General features: G+C 43.6%; 1 protein-coding gene across 5 annotated transcripts in view; it reads right to left on the reverse strand.

Annotated features, from left to right (window-relative positions):
- The window catches only part of EPB41L5 (erythrocyte membrane protein band 4.1 like 5), a 135,345-nt gene extending 127,409 nt beyond the window's left edge, over window positions 1-7,936 (reverse strand). For 2 of the 5 annotated variants that reach the window (XM_039479952.2, XM_039479951.2), the window contains exons 1-2: window positions 7,851-7,936; window positions 4,701-4,888 (exon numbers count right to left, since the gene is read on the reverse strand). In XM_039479952.2, coding sequence (XP_039335886.1) covers window positions 4,701-4,880 — 180 coding nt within the window. In that variant the 5' untranslated portion in view covers window positions 4,881-4,888; window positions 7,851-7,936. The other 3 variants (XM_074399847.1, XM_074399848.1, XM_074399849.1) reach the window with 3 other exon arrangements.
- Between the last annotated feature and the right edge of the window lie 14,810 nt (window positions 7,937-22,746).

Consider the following 22,746-nt stretch of genomic DNA (forward strand, 5'->3'; position numbering starts at 1 on the left):
CAACTCACAAGGGATGTGAAAGACCTCTTCAAGGAGAACTACAAACCACTGCTCAGGGAAGTAAGAGAGGACACAAACAAATGGAAAAAACATTTCATGCTCATGGATAGGAAGAATCAATACTATGAAAATGGCCACACTGCCCAAAGTAATTTATAGATTTAACGTTATCCCCATCAAGCTACCCTTGACTTTCTTCACAAAATTAGAAAAAACTCCTTTAAATTTCATATGGCACCAAAAAAGAGCCCACATAGCCAAGACAATCCTAAGCAAAATAAACAAAGCTGGAGGCATCATGCTACCTGACTTCAAACTATACTAAAAGGCTACAGTAACCGAAACAGCATGGTACTGGTACTAAAACAGTTATACAGACCAATGGAACAGAACAGAGGCCTCAGAAATAACCCCACTCATCTACAACCATCTGATGTTTGACAAACCTGACCAAAAAAAAGCAATGGGGAAAGGATTCCCTATTTAATAAATGGTGCTGGGAAAACTGACTAGCCATATGCAGAAAAGTGAAACCAGACCCCTTCCTTACACCTTATACAAAAGTTAACTCGAGATGAATTAAAGACTTACATGTAAGACTTAAAACCATAAAAACTCTAGAAGAAAACCTAGACAATACCATTCAGGACATAGGCATGGGCAAAGACTTCATGACTAAAACACCAAAAGCAATGGCAACAAAAGCCAAAACTGACAAATGGGATCTAATTAAGCTAAACAGCTTCTGCACAGCAAAAGAAACTATCATCAGAGTAAACAGGCAACCTACAGAATGGGAGAAAATTTTTGTAATCTATCCATCTGACAAAGGGCTAATATCAGAATCTATAAGGAACTACAAATTTACAAGAAAAAAACAAACAACTCCATCAAAAAGTGAGTGAAGGATATGAACAGACAATTCTCAAAAGATGACATTTATGTGGCCAACTACTATATGAAAAAAAGTTCATCATCACTAATCATTAGAGAAATGCAAATCAAAACCACAATGAGATACCATCCCACGCCAGTTAGAAAGGCGATCATTAAAAAGTCAGAAAACAACAGATGCTGGAGAGGATGTGGAGAAATAGAACACTTTTACACTGTTAATGGGAGTGCAAATTAGTTCAACCATTGTGGAAGACAGTGTGGTGATTCCTCAAGGTTCTAGAAGCAGATATCATATGACTCAGCAATCCCATTACTGAGTATATACCCAAAGGATTATGAATCATTCTACTATAAAGACACATGTACTCGTAAGTTTACTACAGCACTGTTCACAATAGCAAAGAATTGGAACCCACCCAAATGCCCATCAATGACAAACTGGATAAACAAAATGCGGCACATATACACCACTGAATACTATGCAGCCATGAAAAAGAATGAGTTCATTTCCTTTGCTGGGACATGGATGAAGCTGGAAACCATCATTCTCAGCAATCTAACACAGGAACAGAAAACCAAACACCATACGTTCTCACCCATAACTGGGAATTGAACAATAAGAACATATGGACACAGGGAGGGGAACATCACACACTGTGGCCTGTTGGAAGTTGGGGGCCTAGAGGAGGGATACCATTAGAAGAAATATCTGATGTAGATGACAGGTTGATGGGGGCAACAAACCACCATGGCATGTGTATACCTATGTAACAAACCTGCATGTTCTACACAGGTATCCCAGAACTTCAAAAAAAAAAAAAAGGAAAAAAAAATTATCTATTGGTTAATTGACTAAACATTTTCTAATTTAAAAGAAGAGTTTTACGTGACATGCTATTTACTAATACTAAGCTCCTAAACAAGTTTACTGTAGTATTTTCAAAGAGAAAACTTAAAAATTAGATAGAAATTTCTACCTGATACTTTTGTCATTCACTGAAAGGCATTCTTACTCTAGTTTTTTATTTTTTATTTTTTTTTAAAGAACATGGCTAGCTATAATCACTAGTGACTTTTATCGTAATGGAAAATGAGTATGTGTTTCATTCAATTTCCAAAATCAATTCTAAATCTTCTTCTAGAATCATGGTAGACTGGTTGAGAAAATAAACCAGAAAAGGGGGAATCATTCTTTCTCTTTTAGAAATTATTATTCTTCTGGCCTATTTTTCCTTTAGTGACAATTTAGTAAAATAGGCCAAGGATCTCTTTATATCCATGCATGTACCTAGAGTTAGGTTAACAGCTACAATTTCACCTATAGGTCTGAAAAGACAATTGTTCTCCCCTGCACATTTTTTTTTTTTTTTTTTTTTTTTTTTTTTGAGAAGAAGTCTTGCTCTGTCAACCCGGTTGTAGTGCTGTGGCACGATCTCAGCTCACTGCAATCTCTGCCTCCCGGGTTTAAGCGAGTCTCCTCCCTCAGCCTCCTGAGTAGCTGGGATTATAGGCACATGCCACCATGCCCAGCTAATTTTTCTATTTTTAGTAGAGATAGGGTTTCACCATATTGGCCAGGCTGGTCTCAAACTCCTGGCCTCAAGTGATCTGCCTGCCTCAGCTTCCCAAAGTGCTGTGATTACGGTGTAAGCCACCGCACCTGGCCAACAATTGTTCTTGTTTCACAAAAAGTCAAATCTAAAACTCCAGCTGTTTCACTATAATTGTCTCCCTGAGAGGCCAGCTAGCTTATGGACTTGATCTAGAATTACATACACCCAGCTAAGCATGCAAAGTTTAGGAAACCATTCTAGACCGGTAACTAGTCATTTGTTCTACTACTTTAAAATCTAGTGCTATATCTCTCCTCCATGCCGTACTGCCTTTTAAAAAAGCGTTTTCACAAATTCTACTCTCCTAGTATCAGCTTATCCATCAACAACCCTGAGACTTCATACTTCAAACATTAGGTAATAAGAAACTTCTTTCCAGTCTCTTACACAGCAATCTCAGGCTTTTCACTGCATTATCTTTTTTTTTTTTTTTTTTTTTTTTTTTTTTTTTTTTTTGAGATGGAGTTTCGCTCTTGTTACCCAGGCTGGAGTGCAATGGCGCGATCTCGGCTCACCGCAACCTCCGCCTCCTGGGTTCAGGCAATTCTCCTGCCTCAGCCTCCTGAGTAGCTGGGATTACAGGCATGCGCCACCATGCCCAGCTAATTTTTTGTATTTTTAGTAGAGACGGGGTTTCACTATGTTGACCAGGATGGTCTCGATCTCTTGACCTCGTGATCCACCCGCCTCGGCCTCCCAAAGTGCTGGGATTACAGGCTTGAGCCACCGCGCCCGGCCTGAGCCACCGCGCCCGGCCTTCACTGCATATCTAATGATACTTTAATGGAATAGTACACAAAACTCTTAAGATTCTTATCAAAATAGAAATAAATATGAAAACTATCCTCACAAAATATCTCATGCTGGAATGTCTGACAAACCCTCAAGAAGCCCTTACAGCAGGAAAAGTTAGATGCTTTCAAGTTGTCCAGAATCAAAAACCCTAAAAATACACATCTTATTGACAAAGATAACAAATACAAGTAATGATGACTTCAAAACACTTCGAGAAATGCTGAGTCTTAAATTTTATCATATCCTAACATTTAAAAATGTATAATGTACATATCTAATACATTCCAAATGATTAAGTTAATCAAAACATTCATTTAAATAAAACCTCCAATTCCTTATACTCTCACTTCACTTCATTAAGACCTTCTATTAAAAGCCTTATTCAATCATGTATTACAGCAGCATCTAGGCTATCGCTTTGCCCAGAGACTTTTTAAATTGAATTTTCAGTAAATGAGTGTGTATTAAAAAGTTTGTGGGGAGGAAAGGCATTAAGAAACACCCTATGAAGCTCACATCAAATGAAATAATTTACAGTAAGTTTTTGAATGCAGAACAAAGACATGGGAAAGAGATTTGCTATTAGTAAGCAGCTCAGAAAAAAATTCAACTGCCCAAAACCAAAAAGCCAACCTTTTTCTTCTCCTCCTCCACCCAAAAACACCTGTAAAAAAAATAAATAAATAAATAAGCTAACCCCTTTCAAATATATTGGATCTTTTCACACTGAGTTATGAATTATGCATTTCTGGAAAAAAAAAAAAAACACCTATCCAAAATACAGATATAATGACAACAGCCTGTCTTGACATAAAGACTACAGTGTATGAAAAACTTGCACTGCAAAATACTTTGGGAGCAGAGAGACAGGGAGTCAGAGCTGAGGGGATGAAGGAAGTCCCTTTTCTCGCTTCACTTCATTGCAAGTAAACCAAATCGTGGGGAAGTACTTATTTTGAAGAAAATAAGGAGAGTTTTAAAAAATAGAGAAGTACATAAAAAGTTAAAAGCTTTACAGTACACATGTAAGTGTTGTTTTTCTCAAAGATTCTCAATGTTTTAATAATTGTTCAACAAGGATTGCGAGAAATCCGCTAGACTACATTATGTGCTGCCGTCATAAAGAACACACATAAACACACACAAAAGGGACTCCTGCCAATAACTGCCCTATCATTTAAATGTTTCAGGTAATCACCACTAATTCCAAAGAGAAATACCATCCATCCAAGTACTTTTGGTCTACAGTTATCTGACACATGTACCTGATCCATACTAACCCATATTACCTCTACCTATTTCCACCCAGAAGTTATCCATCAAAGCTTTAAAAATAAAAAATAAAAAAAGACAGTAATTGCAAACAGAATTTGGAGCTCAGCAAGACCTACTTACTGGCAAGTCCACACTAACATCAGTACCATCCAGAAGGGACACCCGACATGTGATGATGGACTTAGAATCTCCAGCTGCAGGAATGTGTGTGGCCGCGCGCTGTGCTTCTCGGAGTCGTTCCTTCTCTGCATGTTTACGCATAGACCGACGCCCTAGTGTTCTACGGAAGAAACTCAGCATTTTTGTCGCTATAAAAGCAGAGAGAAAAAGATGGCATCAGGAAAAAAAAAAACGCGATTCTCCACAACAAGCAGTCAGTCAAATGGCATTATGTGGTCAAGTCCTGTGGACATTAGTAGAAATACTACTAAAAAGGGCTCCTGAGCTGGGTGCAGTGACTCATACCTACAATCCCAATATTTTGGGAGCCTCAGGTGGGAGGATTGCTAGAGCCCAGGAATTCAAGACCAGCCTGGGCAACAGAGTGAGACCTAATCACTACTAAAAATAAAATTAGCCAGGTGTGGTGGTGCGTGCCTGTGGTTCCAGCTTCTTGAGGGGCTGGGATCAAGGATCACTTGACCCCAGGCAGTCAAAGCTGCAGTGAGCTGGGATTGCGCCACTGCATTCCAGCTCAGGCAACAGAGCAAGACCCTGTCTCAAAAAATAAGTAAACAAAATAAAAAATAAAAAGGGGTCCTGGTCAAGTAAATTTGAAAAAAAAATCATTAAAACTGGCTACTTATTATAAAAAGTTCAAGACATAGTTACATGATAAATATACACAATTTTTATTTGCCAATTAAAAAGTAAATTAATTTAAAAAGCTGGCTACTTTAATTCAAAAAGTTTTAAAAGACTTTTATGTATAAGACACAGCCATGGTTTGGAGATTTCTAAATTTACTGGACTATTTTATCAGGAACTGATTTGACAGAAGAGGGCAAACATTCGTGAAGTTCATCAGGTCTTCTAAACAGATAAATTATATGTACAACATCTTGTATATCCCAAGATGGTGTCAGGCACTAAGGTATCCTTTCATGATCATAAAAATTCTGAGAAGTTCCATTTCTTTTCTGAGCATTCATAATAAAAATATAAAAGCAATCACCTATTTCAGCTAAAATATAAATAAATTCAAATTTCAAATAACAGAACAATGAAGAGGGTTTTATCCTACACTGAGGTGGGATATGCGCACACACACAGAGACACTAAACAGACACACAGGTAAACTGCTCAGTGAAATTCTCTCTGGAGAGGGGCATGACAGAGATCACAACAAGAATATATGGCTGGGTACAGTGGCTCACATCTGTAATCCCAGCGCTTTGGGAAGCTAAGGCAGGAGGACCGTTGGAGGCCATGAGTTCAAGACCTGGCCTGGGCAACATAGCAAGACCCCATCTATTTTTTTTAATGGAAACAAAATAATAACAAACGAAAGGGTCACTAAAAGGTTTTTTTAAACGATGGTTTAAAAAGTTTTCCCACACTCACTCGTCCCTTCCCACCTGCCGTCTCCCAATTCCACTCGTCATGTTGCAGTACTGGATTTTTGGCAACCACAAATCTGATCCCTGTTCTAAAATCTGTAGTGGCCCTGGTCCCTGAGGCAGCTCCTCCTACCTGCCTGACCCATCTGTCAGCCTAGTCCCCACTGTTTGCTCTGCTCTTCTACTCTTTCTGCTCCGCCCAAGAGTCTTTTTAATTCTGGACTATTTTTCATGAGCTGTTCCACCTTTCTGGAATGTTCTTTTTCCACTTCACCTCTCTTCCACCCACTCCCACTTCATTGGACTAACTTCAGACTTAAATGCCTTATTCTCAGAAAAGCAATCTCAGACATTGAGTCTAAATTAGATGTCCCTTTCAGTACTCTTGGCCTCTTCTTTGTAACAAAGAAATTGTCACTAAATACCTGTTAATTATTATTTTTTTACTGGCTACTTCCCCCACTCACATACAAGGACAAACACTTCGTTTGACATGTTCACCACAAGCTAGCTCTGATCCAACAGCTAGCTGAACAACCCGCATGTCAGACACTCAATAAAAAGCTCGCATGACACACTAGACCGACACAGTGGAATTTTTGGATGGTAGGTGTATGTGGCTTCCAAAAACAGTAGTTTCCACTCTGTCGTTTCTAACTTTTCAACAGGGAACGAGAAGAACTTCCTTTAGAATCATAAAATGCAAATTTAAGCAATCCTAAATTAACAAGTTGGTTAAAAAAAAAGGATCCAAAATCCAAAAGTTAGTCATGAAATCTGTATATTCTTACATGACTGGTGGCCACAATACGGTAAATGCTTTTTGACAAAGCAACATAACAATATACAGCAAACGCCATGAAGGTAACAGTACGATTTGTCCCGGTAATCCCAATGAAGAAAATGCAAGTGACTAATTCCACAGCAGTGATGCATATCGTTTTCGAATAAAGTTGGCCTAAACCTACACACCACCTTGTATGCACAAATAATCCAACACGGTTACGCAGAGCTCAGCAACAGGTTGTGTGAGAAACTGAGTTAATGCAGTTGCGGGTTACGTTAGAAATGGACATGGTTATGAGAATTTTCCCCGTAATTCTTTAAAAACTGGTATCGTTCGTCTAAAATACTGCCAAACCTTTTAAGAGTGGCGTCTCGCTCCGAGACAGAATTCAAGTAACCACAAAGACAAGGAACGTTTACACATCAAAGAACCCATCATTAGCACGACAGGCGTCCCGGGTGGGGGCGGGGCGGGCCCTTCGGACGCCGTCTGTCCCGGGAGCACACCTGCCTCTGCACTCCGGGGGTCTCAGGTTTTACTCAGACTCAAGTTGGCTCCGGAAGTCCACCAAGACCGTGACGCAAACTCAGTTCCTCTCTCCCGCGGGACGGCAGCCCCGCGGACCCGTGCGGGGCGCCCGCGGCCCGGGGAGCGCGTCCGCCGGGCAAACATTAACCCGGCCGCCCCGGGCCCTCCGCTCCCGCCCGCCGCGCGGTATCGCCTGAAACTCGGCAGCCCTGCCTCATTGGCCGCCGCCGCCCCTCCCTCCGGCGGGATCAATGCCCTGCCAGCCAGACCAGCCAGGGGCCCGCCGCCCTAGGGTCCCCGGGGACAAGGCCGCCACCTCAGGCGCGGGCGAGAAGGGGTCCGCTTGGCTGGGAGGGCGGCGGGCTGCACGGCGGCGCCGCCGGGCCTCGCGCTTACCTGAGCGGTGGCCGGCGCGGCCCCGGCGACCAGCGGGGAGAACAGCCGAGCAAGGCTGAGGAGGGGGCGGCTCCTCGGGAGACGCCAAGAAATGGCGCCCGCGGCGAGCCCACCAGCTCTAATCCCCGGAGGACCCCGGCCTCCCGCCCGTCCGCCCCTTAAACCTACTTCTCAGCTCCGCCCCCGGGGCGGGACGCTCCGCTCTTAAACGGGCGATGACACCGCCCCGGAAACTGGCCGGCGCGGCCGCTGGGGAAAAACCGGCGACGCCGAGCCCGGTCGGACTGGAGCTAGCGCCCGCAGCCGGGCGTCCGCCGCTGGTTTAACGCCGCACTGCCGAAACCCAGCGCCTGCTCGGAAACCCGGCTCCGGCTGCGGCCCTCTGCACGCCCGCGGAGAGACCCCACGTGGATCCTATCACGAAGGAGGCTGGTGGAGCAGGCTGCTAGATTGATTCATGCATTCGTTCAAGAAATTAATTCCTTCTGCAAATACTTGCTCATAGCCTGCCATGGATCTCCTCCCTTTTTCTCCTTTGTAGGGATTAAAATAAATTTAAATCTCTGCTGTTAAAGTAACTTTCACTACCGGGGAGAGAGACAGTAAACAAACAGGTGTCAAAAGGTGATTAAGTGTAAATGAAGAAAAATACAACTGGGAAAGAGAAGTAAGAGATTGCTAATCCCAGCACTGTGGGAGGCCGAGGCGGGCGGATCACGAGGTCAGGAGTTCAAGACCAGCCTGACCAACCTAGTGAAACCCCCGTCTCTACTTAACAGAGTGTGGTCAGGAGGGTACTCTGTAACAAGGTGACATTCAGTCCCTTCATTTTACAAGTAAGTAATTGAAGTGCCTACTATGGGTTCTGTGTTCTAGACACGAGATAGACAACCAAGACAGATAAAAATCCTTCTTGGAATTTACATTATAACAGGAGAGACGGAAAATAAACAAGATAAATTAGTGAAATTAAATACTGTTAGACATGGTAAATGCTAAAGAGAAAAGTAAAAGTCGGGAATAAGGACAGAGAGTGAGGGTTTGTGATTTTAGACAGGTCTCAATAAGAAGGTGGCATGTGAGTGAAGACCCAGAAGAGGTGTGGGAGGACCCGTGTGGCCATCTGAGAAAAACCAAAGGGAACAGCAAGGGCAAAGGCCCTGAAAGGGGACAGGCCTGTCTGTTCAAGGTAGGCCAGAGTGGCTAGACGTAAGGAAGCAAGGGGAGGAGGAGGTGACAGTCAAGGAGAAAAGGGGTAAGATGGAGGGCCTCGTGGGCCCTGGCCAGAGCTCTGAGGTCTGTGGGGGAGCTGCAGGAAGGTGTTACCTTGAGGACCCTCTGCTGGCTGAAATGAGAAGAGAAAATACTCATTGAGCCTCCTCTGGGGATTTGGCACTGGCCACTCCTCCACCACTCAAAAACGTAGTAGTCAGGCTTGGTTGCTCCTCTCTGCCCCGTGTGGTGTTGACTGGGCAGCTCAACAGGTGTTAGAGCTGCCAAGGTGGTGTTTCACTGGTCTGTGTGGCATCTCTGCTGGGTGGCTGAAAAGAACAGCTAAGTTCTGCCTGATCCACTCTCTGGCAGGGTAGTTGGTGTGGCAAAAGAGTGAAAACAGGGGGCCGGGCATAGTGGCTCACACCTGTAATCCCAGCACTTTGGGAGGCCAAGGCAGGCAGATCACAAGGTTAAGAGATCAAGACCATCTTGGCCAACATGGTGAAACCCCGTTCTCTACTAAAAATACAAAAATTAGCTGGGCATGGTGGCACATGCCTATAATCCCAGCTACTCAAGAGGCTGAGGCAGGAGAATCACTTGAACCTGGGAGGTGGAGGTTGCAGTGAGCTGAAATCCCACCACTGCACTCCAGCCTGGCGACAGAGTGAGAGTCCATCTCAAAAAAAAGAGTGAAAACAGAAGCTCCGAGGCCTATGAAGGGCTATGCCCAGAAGTCACAGAGTGTCCCTTCTGCTGCCTGTTACTGGTTTAAGCAAATCACAGAGCCAGACCAGTTTCAAGGAGTTTCTTTTTCTTTAAGTATTACTAAAATAGAGAAATTTTCCTTCTCCACCTTTTAAAAACATCTTTATTGAGATATAATTCATCCACTTAACATGTACACTTCCATGGCTTTGGGCATTTGCACAGAGTTGTACAACCACAACCATAATCTAATTGTAGACTATTTTCATCATTCTTCATGAGAGGAGCAGCATGGATGTTCAGGGATGGGAGGAATTGTTGGTGCTCAGCTTGCATCTTTACCTCAATTAAAAAAAAAAGGAAATGTATAGATCCAACAAGAATGGGCCATAAACTGAGGCTGGGTGATGGGGATACTCAACTACTATCTTATATACCAGTTTTTAATTTTTCATAATAAAGTCCTTTAGACTGAGTGCAGTTGCTCATGTCTGTAATCCCAGCACTTTGGGAGGCCGAGGCAGGAGGATCACTTGAGGTCAGTAGATCGAGACCAGCCTGGCCAACATGGTGAAACCCCATCTCTAAAAAATACAAAAATTAGCTAGGTGTGGTGGCACGTGCTTGTAATCCCAGCTACTCGGGAGGCTGAGGCAGGAGAATCGTTTGAACTCAGGAGATGGAGGCTGCAGTAAGCTGAGCTTGTACCATTGCACTCCAGCCTAGGTGACAAAGTGAGACTGAAGAAAAAAAAAAAAAAAAAAAAAGGGTCTTTTAAAAATATCACCTGTGTGGGCCGGGCGCGGTGGCTCAAGCCTGTAATCCCAGCACTTTGGGAGGCCGAGGCGGGTGGATCACGAGGTCAAGAGATCGAGACCATCCAGGTCAACATGGTGAAACCCCGTCTCTACTAAAAATACAAAAAAAATTAGCTGGGCATGGTGGCGCGTGCCTGTAATCCCAGCTACTCAGGAGGCTGAGGCAGGAGAATTGCTTGAACCCAGGAGGCGGAGGTTGCAGTGAGCCGAGATCGCGCCATTGCACTCCAGCCTGGGTAACAAGTGCGAAACTCCGTCTCAAAAAAAAAAAAAAAAAAAAAAAAAAAATATCACCTGGACACCTGTAATCCCAGCACTTTAGGAGCCTGAGGTTCAAGAGTTTGAGCTCAGGAGTTGGAGACTGGCCTGAACAACACCATAAAATCCGTCTCTACTAAAAATACAAAAATTAGCCAGGTGCAGTGGCCTATACCTGTAGTCCCAACTTCTCAGGAGGCTGAGGCAGGAGAATCGCTTGAATTCAAGAAGTGGAGGTTGCAGTGAGCTGATACCTCTGTGCTGCACTCCAGCCTGGGTGATGGGAGTGAAACTTGTACCCCTGAAAAGCATTCCTTCTTCCCAAGGGTCTAATTAGCCAGTGTGTAAACTGCAGGGTCTTCAGTGCCGTCCCTCAGCCCAGCCCGACGGTCTCCCTCCACGGTCACCTGATGTTTACTCATTTGAAAAGTTCTGGTTTATCTGATTACACATCAGAAATGGAAGCGCATTCTGTCAATACTTACAAACATATCTTATTTTCCTAGATTGCTGGAAAGCATACCAGTTTTGAGAAACTGCGTCCTTTTTACCCTTCCTGCTCAATCTGTTTTTCTATCCCCTATCAAAGGTGGAATTGAAGGAGGCTGTGGCTGAGGTCAGAGAAATAAGTTGAGAAAGATGGTGACAGGCTAAAGGAAATGCGAAGACTTGAGAAAGAGAGGATGAAACATAAGGACCCAAGTTATAGAAAGTTGTTCATACTCTTACTTATGTGAAAGTATTCCCAGTAAGTCATTGCCTTTCCAGATCCTCTCTCCCAGACATAGAGACCCTCTGCGACATAGTTTTGTGATAAATTCACCTGAAAATTGACTTCCACCAGAGAAAGAGAAAGCCTTCTCCTTAAATATAGCTGTATCAAGTAAAAAATGCATTTGGCTTGAAGTAATGGGAAATTTTAACTAACTGTTATTTGAACATGTAAGGAGTTTATTTTTGTCACGTAAGTCATCTAGAGGTAGGTGCCGTTAGTACTGGTTCCGCTCCTCCACAATGCTGTAAGGATCCTGAACCCCTCTACCATTTCTGCTCTGCCCCCCTGAGCATGTCGACTTTGGTTTTCATGCTTCTAGCCCTTATCTCCAGCTCTCTTGAGTTTCAGGAATGAAAGGGAAGGGGGGAAAGACCTCTACCTGAAGCCTGTCTTTTAATTCAGAGAAGAAAGTACCAGCACCCCCGTGTCTGGACAGAACTCCAGTACCTGCCCTTATTTAGAACAATTAAAGGCCAGAGGGAAAGAGAATACCATGCCTGGCTTAGACCAATCAGAATTCACCCTTGGGAGCTGGGGATCAAGGGCTCTCTTTAGCTTTTTGAACAAATCCAAATTCTATTAGCCTCAAAGAGGGGATGTTGCTGAGACAGTTAACTGTGAGTAGCTATAGAAGGTGCCTACCACACAGCCCACTTCCTGGTGGCATCGTCTTGGCCCATGGAAAGATCTTCTTGTATTGAACTAATATATTGAAGGAAAACCTTCATCTGAGATTTTCAGTTCTCTCTTAGATCCTGGTTTGCTCTCTGGTTCCACATAGAAGGGGCTATCTCCAGTTTTTGTGAAACTCATATACTATAATTCAGTGGTGGAAGAGGAGGTCTTTAGCTGAAATAACACCAATTTAAAGATTCAAAATTAGGTACAGGGTCTTGGAAGGAGGCCACACATAGCCCTAAAGCTTAAATCAGATTATCTTCACCGTAAATCTACCTCTATCCATAAGAAAAAACATATTCTCTCTTTCACATCACAACCCTTTAAATTGAAGACACTGTCCCAAGCCTGCAACATCTTCCCCTGTTCTGAGTTCCAGGGTAACTTCACTTCTTTGGTCAGCCTTTTCTGAACTGGCCCACCCTGGGAGGCCATTCATTCATATCAAAGTATTCTGAACAGATTGGTTAGAGAGAATTCCAACATGAGAATCAGTTCTCTTGGAGATTGAAGTGGTCCTGAGTTCCAAAAGAACAATGATGGCGATGACGACAGGCAGGCAGGAAGCAGCGAAGGTACCTGTGAAACAAGAACGGGCCGTGAAAAGAAACCCTCCGAAGAGTGAGTATCATGAAGAATTTGTTTCTCCGACACTGAATCTAGGACAGCATTACCTATTCAAAAAATGTGTACAGGCCGGGCGCGGTGGCTCAAGCCTGTAATCCCAGCACTTTGGGAGGCCGAGGCGGGTGGATCATAAGGTCAAGAGATCGAGACCATCTTGGTCAACATGGTGAAACCCCCTCTCTACTAAAAATACAAAAAAAATTAGCTGGGCATGGTGGTGCGTGCCTGTAATCCCAGCTACTTAGGAGGCTGAGGCAGGAGAATTGCCTGAACCCAGGAGGCGGAGGTTGCGGTGAGCCGAGATCGCGCCATTGCACTCCAGCCTGGGTAACAAGAGCGAAACTCCGTCTCAAAAACAAACAAACAAACAAACAAACAAACAAAAAAAAATGTGTACAAATAAAATCAAAAACCAAAACCAGCCATCAGAAACACTCATTTTATTAGCACATTGCAAGGAGCCTAGACTTTGGTTCAGAAGCTAAAAGGCCCCAAACAACTTTAAGGTCCGTACAATGAAGATGATGCCACCTTCCTCAGAGAGTAGTTATGAACCTTACACAAAATAAATTATCTAAAATGTTTTCAAAATCATGCAACACTACATATGAGACAATGCAAATTTTACAGACCGTTGTGCTACAGACAGAAGACTGGGGTTTCCTGAAATGGAGCTGCGGCCCAAGCCCACTTTTCACGGGATTTGGTAGCTCCCTTTACCCAGTGAAATCTTTCCTGAGCCAGAATCACGTTTGAAATTCCACCCTTCCCTTCTTTGCAAATATTTCTGGGAGGAGTAAGACCTTAAACTAATTCATACTAAATGATTAGCCACATTGGGTAACTGAAGGACGCAGAAGGGTGAGTTGGGGACAAGTCATTTCTTTCTCCAAAGCCTCCAGGCTTTCCCCTACTTCTGGCTAATCAGGGCAAAGGACCTAAGCAGTCATGTTCCACAAGTCCATACGGCATGCATCATTTTGTTCAGAATTATCTGAAACAGATCTTACCTACTTTGTAGCCTATATATATATGCGTGTGTGTGTGTATATATATATTTGTTGTTGTTGTTGTTGTTGTTGTTGTTGTTTGTTCGTTTGTTTGTTTGAGATGGAGTCCTGCTCTGTCACCCGGGCTAGAGTGCAGTGGTACGATATTGGCTCACTACAACCTCCACCTCCCGGGTTCAAGCAATTCTCCTGCCACGGCCTCCCAAGTAGCTAGGGATTACAGGGGCTGCCACCTTGGCCAGCTTACTATTTTTATTTATTTTTTTGGTATTTTTAATAGAGATGGGGTTTCACCATCTTGGCCAGGCTGGTCTCAAACTCCTGACCTTGTGATCCACCTGCCTCGGCCTCCCAAAGTGCTGGGATTATAGGCGTGAGCCACCATGCCCAGCCATGCCTATGCTATTTATACTGTTAGGAAGAAAAAAAATCAGGAATGCTTTGATGGCTCCAGGCAAGTCCACGATATTAGGTAATAGAGAGGCAGAAGTCAAACTGTTTTACCATTGGTTTTGCCTAGGTGAAACCATAATGAGACCAAGACTCGGGAAGAAAAAGGTAAGGGCCAAGGCTCAATGCTTCTAGAAGTTAATGTTTATATGAGTCACCTGGGGATTTTATTAAAAGTTTTAAGCCTAGGGTGGGGCCTGAGATTCTGCGCTACAAACAAGCTTGCAGTGTGTTGATAGTGGTCATTAGTAGTCTACATATTGAGTAACTTGGTCTTTAGGTGACTGTCCCCATACCTGTGACTATTGGTTGACACCAGGGTCAGGGGAGGTATTAGGAGACCATGCGGTAGAAAGATCAGTGGCAACCACCTGCTACTAACTCATTTGGACAAGGCATCATCTTTCCTGGCATCAGTTTTCTCATCTATAACATGAGTTAATTATGCCAGGTGCTGTGGCTCAGGCCTGTCATCCCAGCACTTTGAGATTACAGGTCTAGGCTGGTGGATCACTTGAGGTCAGGAGTTCGAGACCAGCCTGGCCAGCACGGTGAAACCTTGTCGCTACTAAAAATACAAAAAAATTAGCCAGGCATGGTGGCAGGTGCCTGTAGTACCAGCTACTAGGGAGGCTGAGGCACAAGAATTGCTTGAACCCGAGAAGCAGAGGTTGCAGTGAGTTGAAATCATGCACAGCACTCCAGAGTGGGTGACTGAGTGAGACTCTGTCTCAAAAATAAAAAAATAGGCCAGGTGCGGTGGCTCATGCCTGTAATCCCAGCACTTTGGGAGGCAGAGGTGGGCAGACCACAAGGTCAAGAGATCGAGACCATCCTGGCCAACATGGTGAAACCCTGTCTCTACTAAAAATACAAAAATTAGCTGGGCGTGGTGGCACACGTGCCTGTAGTCCCAGCTACTTGGGAAGCTGAGGCAGGAGAATTGCTTGAACCCAGGAGGCATAGGTTGCAGTGAGCTGAGATTGTGCCACTGCACTCCAGCCTGGCACCCAGCAACAGAGTGAGACTCTGTCTCAAAATAAAATAAAACAAAATAAAATAAGATAATTAGAAGAGAGGATTCTAAGATGTCTTAAAGATCCTAAAACTTAACGATTCTAAATTTGTTCCTACACCTAAAGAAGCTTTTATTTAATTTTACATTAACCCCAGATACAAAAAAACTAGGTTTAGACTTTATTAGAGTTTTGTTAAAATAACTCAAACCTCAAGTTTCCTTTAAAGATAGAATTTTCTTGTCACACTTTAAATGCCCATTTTCCAAAATTTGTTTGAGAAATATGAGGTGCAGGTTAAAGTACGACAATACTTTTCAAACATATAAATTGGTATAGTTCCTTTAAAATAAGTTTCTCTCAAAGAATATTGAATTTGCCTTTAGAGTCAGACAGACCTTCACTCTGGTCTCTGCACTCCCTATACTTGCTATTTAACTTCTAGAAGGAGACTTAAACTCTCCGAAGCTTGCCAGGCGCAGTGGCTCAAGCCTGTAATCCCAGCACTTTGGGAGGCTGAGGCGGGTGGATCACGAGGTCAAGAGATCGAGACCATCCTGGTCAACATGGTGAAACCCCGTCTCTACTAAAAATACAAAAAATTAGCTGGGCATGGTGGCACGTGCCTGTAATCCCAGCTACTCAGGAGGCTGAGGCGGGAGAATTGCTTGAACCCAGGAGGCGGAGGTTGCGGTGAGCTGAGATCGCACCATTGCACTCCAGCCTGGGTAACAAGAGCGAAACTCCGTCTCAAAAAAAAAAAAAAAAAACCTCTGAAGCTCAATTTCCTCATTTATAAAATAGAGATAAAAGTTGAAAGAATGTAATGCAAAGGTGGGAAACGTGCAGTTTAGAAACATTATAGCTCATTCTTAGTGCCGTTAATGCCAGAGAACAATGGGAGAGTGGTGGGAGATGAAGCTGGGTTATTTAGGCAGAAACCACTTCACAGGGCTCTGGATTTCCTCATTACAATAAATCTTTATCCTTTGAGGATTGATTTGGTTTCCTGGCAACAGCCAGTAGACAATCAGAATACAGTTCAGTGAGTATGTTGAAAAATAAGGTATCTAAAAACAATGTATTGAGAGAAGTTGTTTCAGAATCAGTTTTTTCAGAACTCTGCATTTTAGCCAAAGATATATAGCAATCTGGCAGATGTTCATTCAAGAAAAATAGCTGAATCTTGGTAAGAAGAGTGAGTTTTAGGGCATTGAAATTTGCACTATTCTAATCTCCCTCTTTCTAGTTCCACGGCAGCCTTAAAAAACACAGCCTGGGTTGGGCATGGTGGCTCACGCCTGTAATCCCAGCACTTTCGGAGGCTGAGGCAGGTGGATCACGATGTCAGGAGTTCGAGACCAGCCTGACCAACATGGCGAAAAACCATCTCTACTAAAAATACAAACAAAAATTAGCTGGGCGTGGTGGCGCATGCCTGTAATTCCAGCTACTCGGGAGGCTGAAGCAGGAGAACTGCTTGAACCTGGGAGGCGAAGGTTGCAGTGAGCTGAGATCGTGCCATTGCACTCTAGCCTGGGCGACAGAGTGAGACTCCATCTCACAAAACAAAACAAAACAAAAACTCAGCCTGGCAGCCCCTGGAGGAGGTAAAACAGAGTAGCAGCTTCTTCAAAGTCCCATTCCCAGAGAACTGTCACTACCTGATGTCTGGTGGTTCCCTAGAAAACCCCATGCACAAAACTTTCTTTATTGGACCTGATTCAAAGCTCATTCAGGTGGCTAGGCACAGTAGATCACACCTGTAATCCCAGCACTTTGGGAGGCCGAGGTGGGCTGATCACTTGAGATCAGGAGTTTGACACCAGCCTGGCCAACTTAAGGAAAGCCCATCTCTACTAAAAATACAAAAATTAGCTGGGTGTGGTGGTGCACATCTGTAGTCCCAGCTACTCAGGAGGCTGAGGCATGAGAATCTACTGAACCCAGGAAGCAGAGGCTGCAGTGAGTCAAGAATTGTGCCACTGCACTTCAGCCTGGGTCAATGAGTGAGACGCTGTCTCAAAACACACACACACACACACACACACACACACACACACACACACACACACATACACAGCTCATTCAGGACAAACTGCTTTTTTTCCCAGGGTATTTGCTGAAGACAACATCATGGATGCCTGAGGCAGTTGAGTAAAAGTAGGCTAACAACAACAAGAAGCTCAAAATGAAAAGTTGGGGCTGAGGTGTTGGCTCACGCCTATAATCCCAACACTTTGGGAAGCTGAGGTGGGCAGATCATGAGGTCAGAAGTTCGAGACCAGCCCGACCAACATGGATCTCTACTAAATCCCATCTCTACTAAAAATACAAAATTAGTCAGGCGTGGTGGTGCATGCCTGTCGTCCCAGCTACTCGGGAGGCTGAGGCAGGAGAATTGTTTGAACTTGGGAAGCAGAGGTTGTGGTGAGCCGAGATCATTGCACTCCAGCCTGGGCAACAACAGCAAAACTCCATCTCAAAAATAAATAAATAAATAAATAAAAAGCTGGGGATGAGATGTCCATAGGGTCTTTGAAAACTCTGATATATTTAAGAGAATCTAGAAGGTCACTTGGATGCAAAGGGCTATGAATGTCACCAGTGCTATAAAGATGATCAACGCCCTGAGCCCCTAGTTGAGCAGGAAGTGAAAACCTAAGCCAGAGTTGCAAAGTACCTGGCTGAACGCTGACAGGCCAGGTGCGGTGGCTCACACCTGTAATCCCAGCACTTTGGGAGGCCAAGGCAGGCAGATGGCTTGAGCTCAGGAGTTTGAGACCAGCCTGGGCAACATGGTGAAACCCCCTCTCCACCAAAAATACAAAAATTAGCTGGGCATTGGTGACTGTGGTCCCAGCCACTCAGGAGGCTTGAGCCATTGAGGCAGAAATTGCAGTGAGCCGAGATTGTGCCACTACATTCCAGTCTGGGTGACAGAGTGAGACTCTGTCTTTAAATAAATAAATAATGTGTGCCCAGCAAACACATAAAGCCTTTTAGCGAAGACTGGGAGACTTCCTGCTTGCATGCATTTAAGGAAATCTCTATCCAGTCATCAGGTGATCACTAACTGAACAAATACTTCCATAGTTACATACAGTAACAAATACAGACTTCACAGAATTAGCTCAGGAAAGCGGTGAAACAAACAAATGACAACAATAACAACAACAACAAACAGCAACAACAAAACACCCCAGAGAAGGGGAGGTTCTAAGTGCCAAAGTTGTCACACTGGATTATTTCTTTAACATTTTAAGTTCTGGGGATACATGGGCAGAACGTGCAGGTTTGTTATACAGGTATATGTGTGCCATGGTGGTTTGCTGCACCTATCGACCTGTTATCTAGGTTTTAAGTCCTGCATGCATTAGGTATTTGTCCTAAAGCTCTCCCTCCCCGGTCTCCACCCCTCAACAGGCCCCGGTGTGTGATGTTCCCCTCCCTGTGTCCATGTGTTCTCATTGTTCAACTCCCACTCATGAGCGAGTATGTGTTGTGTCTGGTTTTCTGTTCCTGTGTTAGTTTGCTGAGGATGACGATTTCCAGCTTCCTCCATGTCCCTGCAGAGGACATGAACTCATTCTTTTTTATAGCTGCAGAGCATTCTACAGCATATTTCACATTATATTATTTCAAATGACCAGTTTTCAAAAAGAAAACATTAGGCAAGGAAAGGAGCAAGAAATTATGGCCCATACCCAGGACAAAAATCAGTCAACAGAAACTGTCCCAGAGAAAGTCCACAGACTGGATTTATTAGACAAAGACTTTAAATCAGCTACTTAAAATATGTTGAAAAACCAAATGACAGCTGGGCAGGGTGGTTCATACCTGTAATCCCAGCACTTTGGGAAGCTAAGGTGGGAGGCTCACTTGAGCCTGGAAGTTCAGACCCAGCCTGGTCAATATAGGTAGGCCCCATCTCTACAAAAAATAAAAAAGTTACCCAAGCATAGTGGGAAGTCGATGCTGTGATGAGCCACAAACAAGCCACTGCACTCCATCCTGGGAGACAGAGTGAGATGCTGTCTCAAAACAAAACAAAACAACAACCACACACACACACACACACACACACACAACCACAAAGGAAACCAAATCTAAATTACTAAAGGAAACTATAAGACTGATGTCATAAGCAGAGAACACAGATAAAAATTATACAAAAGAAGTAAATAGTAATTTGGAATATGTAAAAGTTCAAGAACTGAAATAAAGAATTCACTGGAGTTAGCCGGGCGCGGTGGCTCAAGCCTGTAATCCCAGCACTTTGGGAGGCTGAGGCGGGTGGATCACGAGGTCGAGAGATCGAGACCATCCTGGTCAACAAGGTGAAACCCCGTCTCTACTAAAAATACAAAAAATTAGCTGGGCATGGTGGTGTGTGCCTATAATCCCAGCTACTCAGGAGGCTGAGGCAGGAGAATTGCTTGAACCCAGGAGGTGGAGGTTGCGGTGAGCCGAGATTGCGCCATTGCACTCCAGCGTGGGTAACAAGAGCGAAACTCCGTCTCCAAAAAAAAAAAAAAAAAAGAATTCACTGGAGTAGCTCATTTGCAGATTTGAGCTGGCAGAAGAAAGAATCAGTGAACTTAAATGTAGGTCAATTAAGGGTCTGAGGAACAGAGAGGAAAAATAATGAAGAACAATGAACATAGCCTCAGTGATATGTGGGACACTCTTATGAGTTGAATTGTATTCCCCCCAAGATATATTGAAGTGCTAACCTCCACTATCTGTCAACGTGACCTTGGAAAAGACCCTTTGGGAAGAGTCTTTACAGATGTAATCAAGTTAAGGTCTAATGACTGAAGGTTATGAGAGTAGACTAATCCAAAATGACTGCTATTTTCTATGAAAGAGAACTTTGGACAAAGTAACAACAGACACCCACAGAGAAAAGACTATGTAGATAAAAACAAGGGGAAGACAGCCATATGACAGAGAGGCGATCGAAGTGATGCATCTAGAAGTTAGAAATGTCCAGGATTGCCACGGAGCCTAAGAAGCTAGAAAGGCAAGGAAGTTTATCTACTGGACACTTCAGAGAGAGCATGGCCCTGCCCACACCTTGATTTAAGACTGCTAGCCTCCAGAAAAGTGAAAGGACACATTTCTGCTATCTTAAACCATTCAAGGTTGTAGTTTGTGAAACTTTGTTACAATCATCTTAGAAAACTAACACAGACATTAAATGTAACAACATACGCACAGTTTGGAAAGTTTGTTACAATCATCTTAGAAAACTAACACAGACATTAAATGTAACAACATACACACAATAGAGGCTCAAAAGGAAAGAGGAGAAAAAAGAGCAGAAAGAGTATTTGAAGAAATAATTGCTGAAAGTTGGCAATTTGATGAAAACATTAATATATATGTTTAAGAAATTCACTGAACTCCAAGAAGGATAAATTCAAAGACATCCACACCTGGATATATCATCATCAAACTATTGAAAGACAGAGCTGGGAGCGGTGGCTCACGCCTGTAATCCCAGCACTTTGGGAGGCCAATGAGGGTGGATCACGAGGTCAGGAGTTCTAGACCAGCCTGGCCAACATGGTGAAACTCCATCTGTACTAAAAATACAAAAATTAGCCAGGCATGGTAACGGGCACCTGTAATCCCAGCTACTCGGGAGGCTGAGGCAGGAAAATCGCTTGAAACCAGAGGCAGAGGTTGCAGTGAGCCAAGATTGCACCACTGTACTCCAGCCTGAGTGAAAGAGGGAGACACCATTTCAAAAAAAAAAAAAAAAAAAGAAAGAAAGAAAAGAAAAGAAAAAAAGAAAGAAAGAAAGTAACAAGAGAAGCATGATTCATTAGATGCAAGACAACCTCAACAAGATTAATGGCTGATTTCTCTTCAGTAATCACTGAGGCCAGTGGGCAAAGGAAAGATATATTGAAAGTGCTGAAAAAAAAAAAAAATACCTGTCAACTACAAATTTTCTATCCAGCAAAACTGCCCTACAAAAGTGAAGGAAAAATTAAGATATTTCTTTTTTTTTTTTAGACGGAGTTTCGCTCTTGTTACCCAGGCTGGAGTGCAATGGCGCGATCTCGGCTCACGGCAACCTCCGCCTCCTGGGTTCAGGCAATTCTCCTGCCTCAGCCTCCTGAGTAGCTGGGATTACAGGCACGTGCCACCATGCCCAGCTAACTTTTTGTATTTTTAGTAGAGACGGGGTTTCACCATGTTGACCAGGATGGTCTCGATCTCTTGACCTCGTGATCCACCCGCCTCGGCCTCCCAAAATGCTGGGATTACAGGCTTGAGCCACCGCACCCGGCAATTAAGATATTTCTAATTTTTTTTTTTTTTTTTTTTTGAGACACAGTCTCACTCTATCACCCAGGCTGGAGTGCAGTGGCGCAATCTCAGCTCACTGCAACCTCCAACTCCCAGGTTCAAGTGATTCTCTTGCTTAAGCCTCCCAAGTAGCTGGGATTACAGGTACACACCATTTTACACACAGCCAATTTTTGTATTTTTAGTAGAGACAGGGTTTAAGCATGTTGCTCAGGTTGGTATCGAACTTCTAAACTCAGTATCCACTTGCCTCAGCCTTCCAAAGTGTTGGGATTACAGGTGTGAGCCATACACCCAGCCAAGATACTTCTAAATTAAAACAACAAGAAGAAGACAATTTCTCACTAGTAGACCCGTCCACAAAAATACTAAGTGTAATCTTTTAGGATGAAATGAAAGAACACTATATAGTAACTAATATCTACAAGAAGAAATAAGGAGCACTAATAAAAGTGACTACACAGATAACCATAAAACACAGTATCTATTCATTTTTTCGTTAACACTTGCCATCTGAGGAAATTTTTTTTTTTTTTCTGTTTTTGAGACAGAGTCTCACTTTGTCACCTAGGCTGAAGTGCAGTGGTGTGATCTCAGCTCACTGCAACCTCCGCCTCCAGGGTTCAAGTGATTCTCCTGCCTCGGCCTCCCAAGTAGCTGGGATTACAGGTGTGCACCACCATGCTCAGCTAATTTTTGTATTTTTATTAGAGACGGAGTTTCACCATGTTCGCTAGGCTGATCTCGAATGCCTGACCTCAAGTGATCTGACCGCCTAAGTGCCGAGATTACAGGGGCGAGCCACCAGGCCCAGTTTTAATCAGTCTTAACCTGAGACTAATGGATAGGTTTCCAAAGGTTCATAAAACCCCTGATGTTTTTATGCAAAATTTTATATGTGTGATGTATATTTTCTTGGGGAGACTGTCCACAGCTTTCCCTACAGTTTTAAATGTTCTTAGAATCAGCTTGTCAATTTTAGGAAAAAAAAAAAAAAAAAACTGCTTGGATTTTGAT

The sequence above is a fragment of the Saimiri boliviensis genome, chromosome 5 (assembly GCF_048565385.1).
Source record: "Saimiri boliviensis isolate mSaiBol1 chromosome 5, mSaiBol1.pri, whole genome shotgun sequence".
NCBI classification, from domain to species: domain Eukaryota; kingdom Metazoa; phylum Chordata; class Mammalia; order Primates; family Cebidae; genus Saimiri; species Saimiri boliviensis.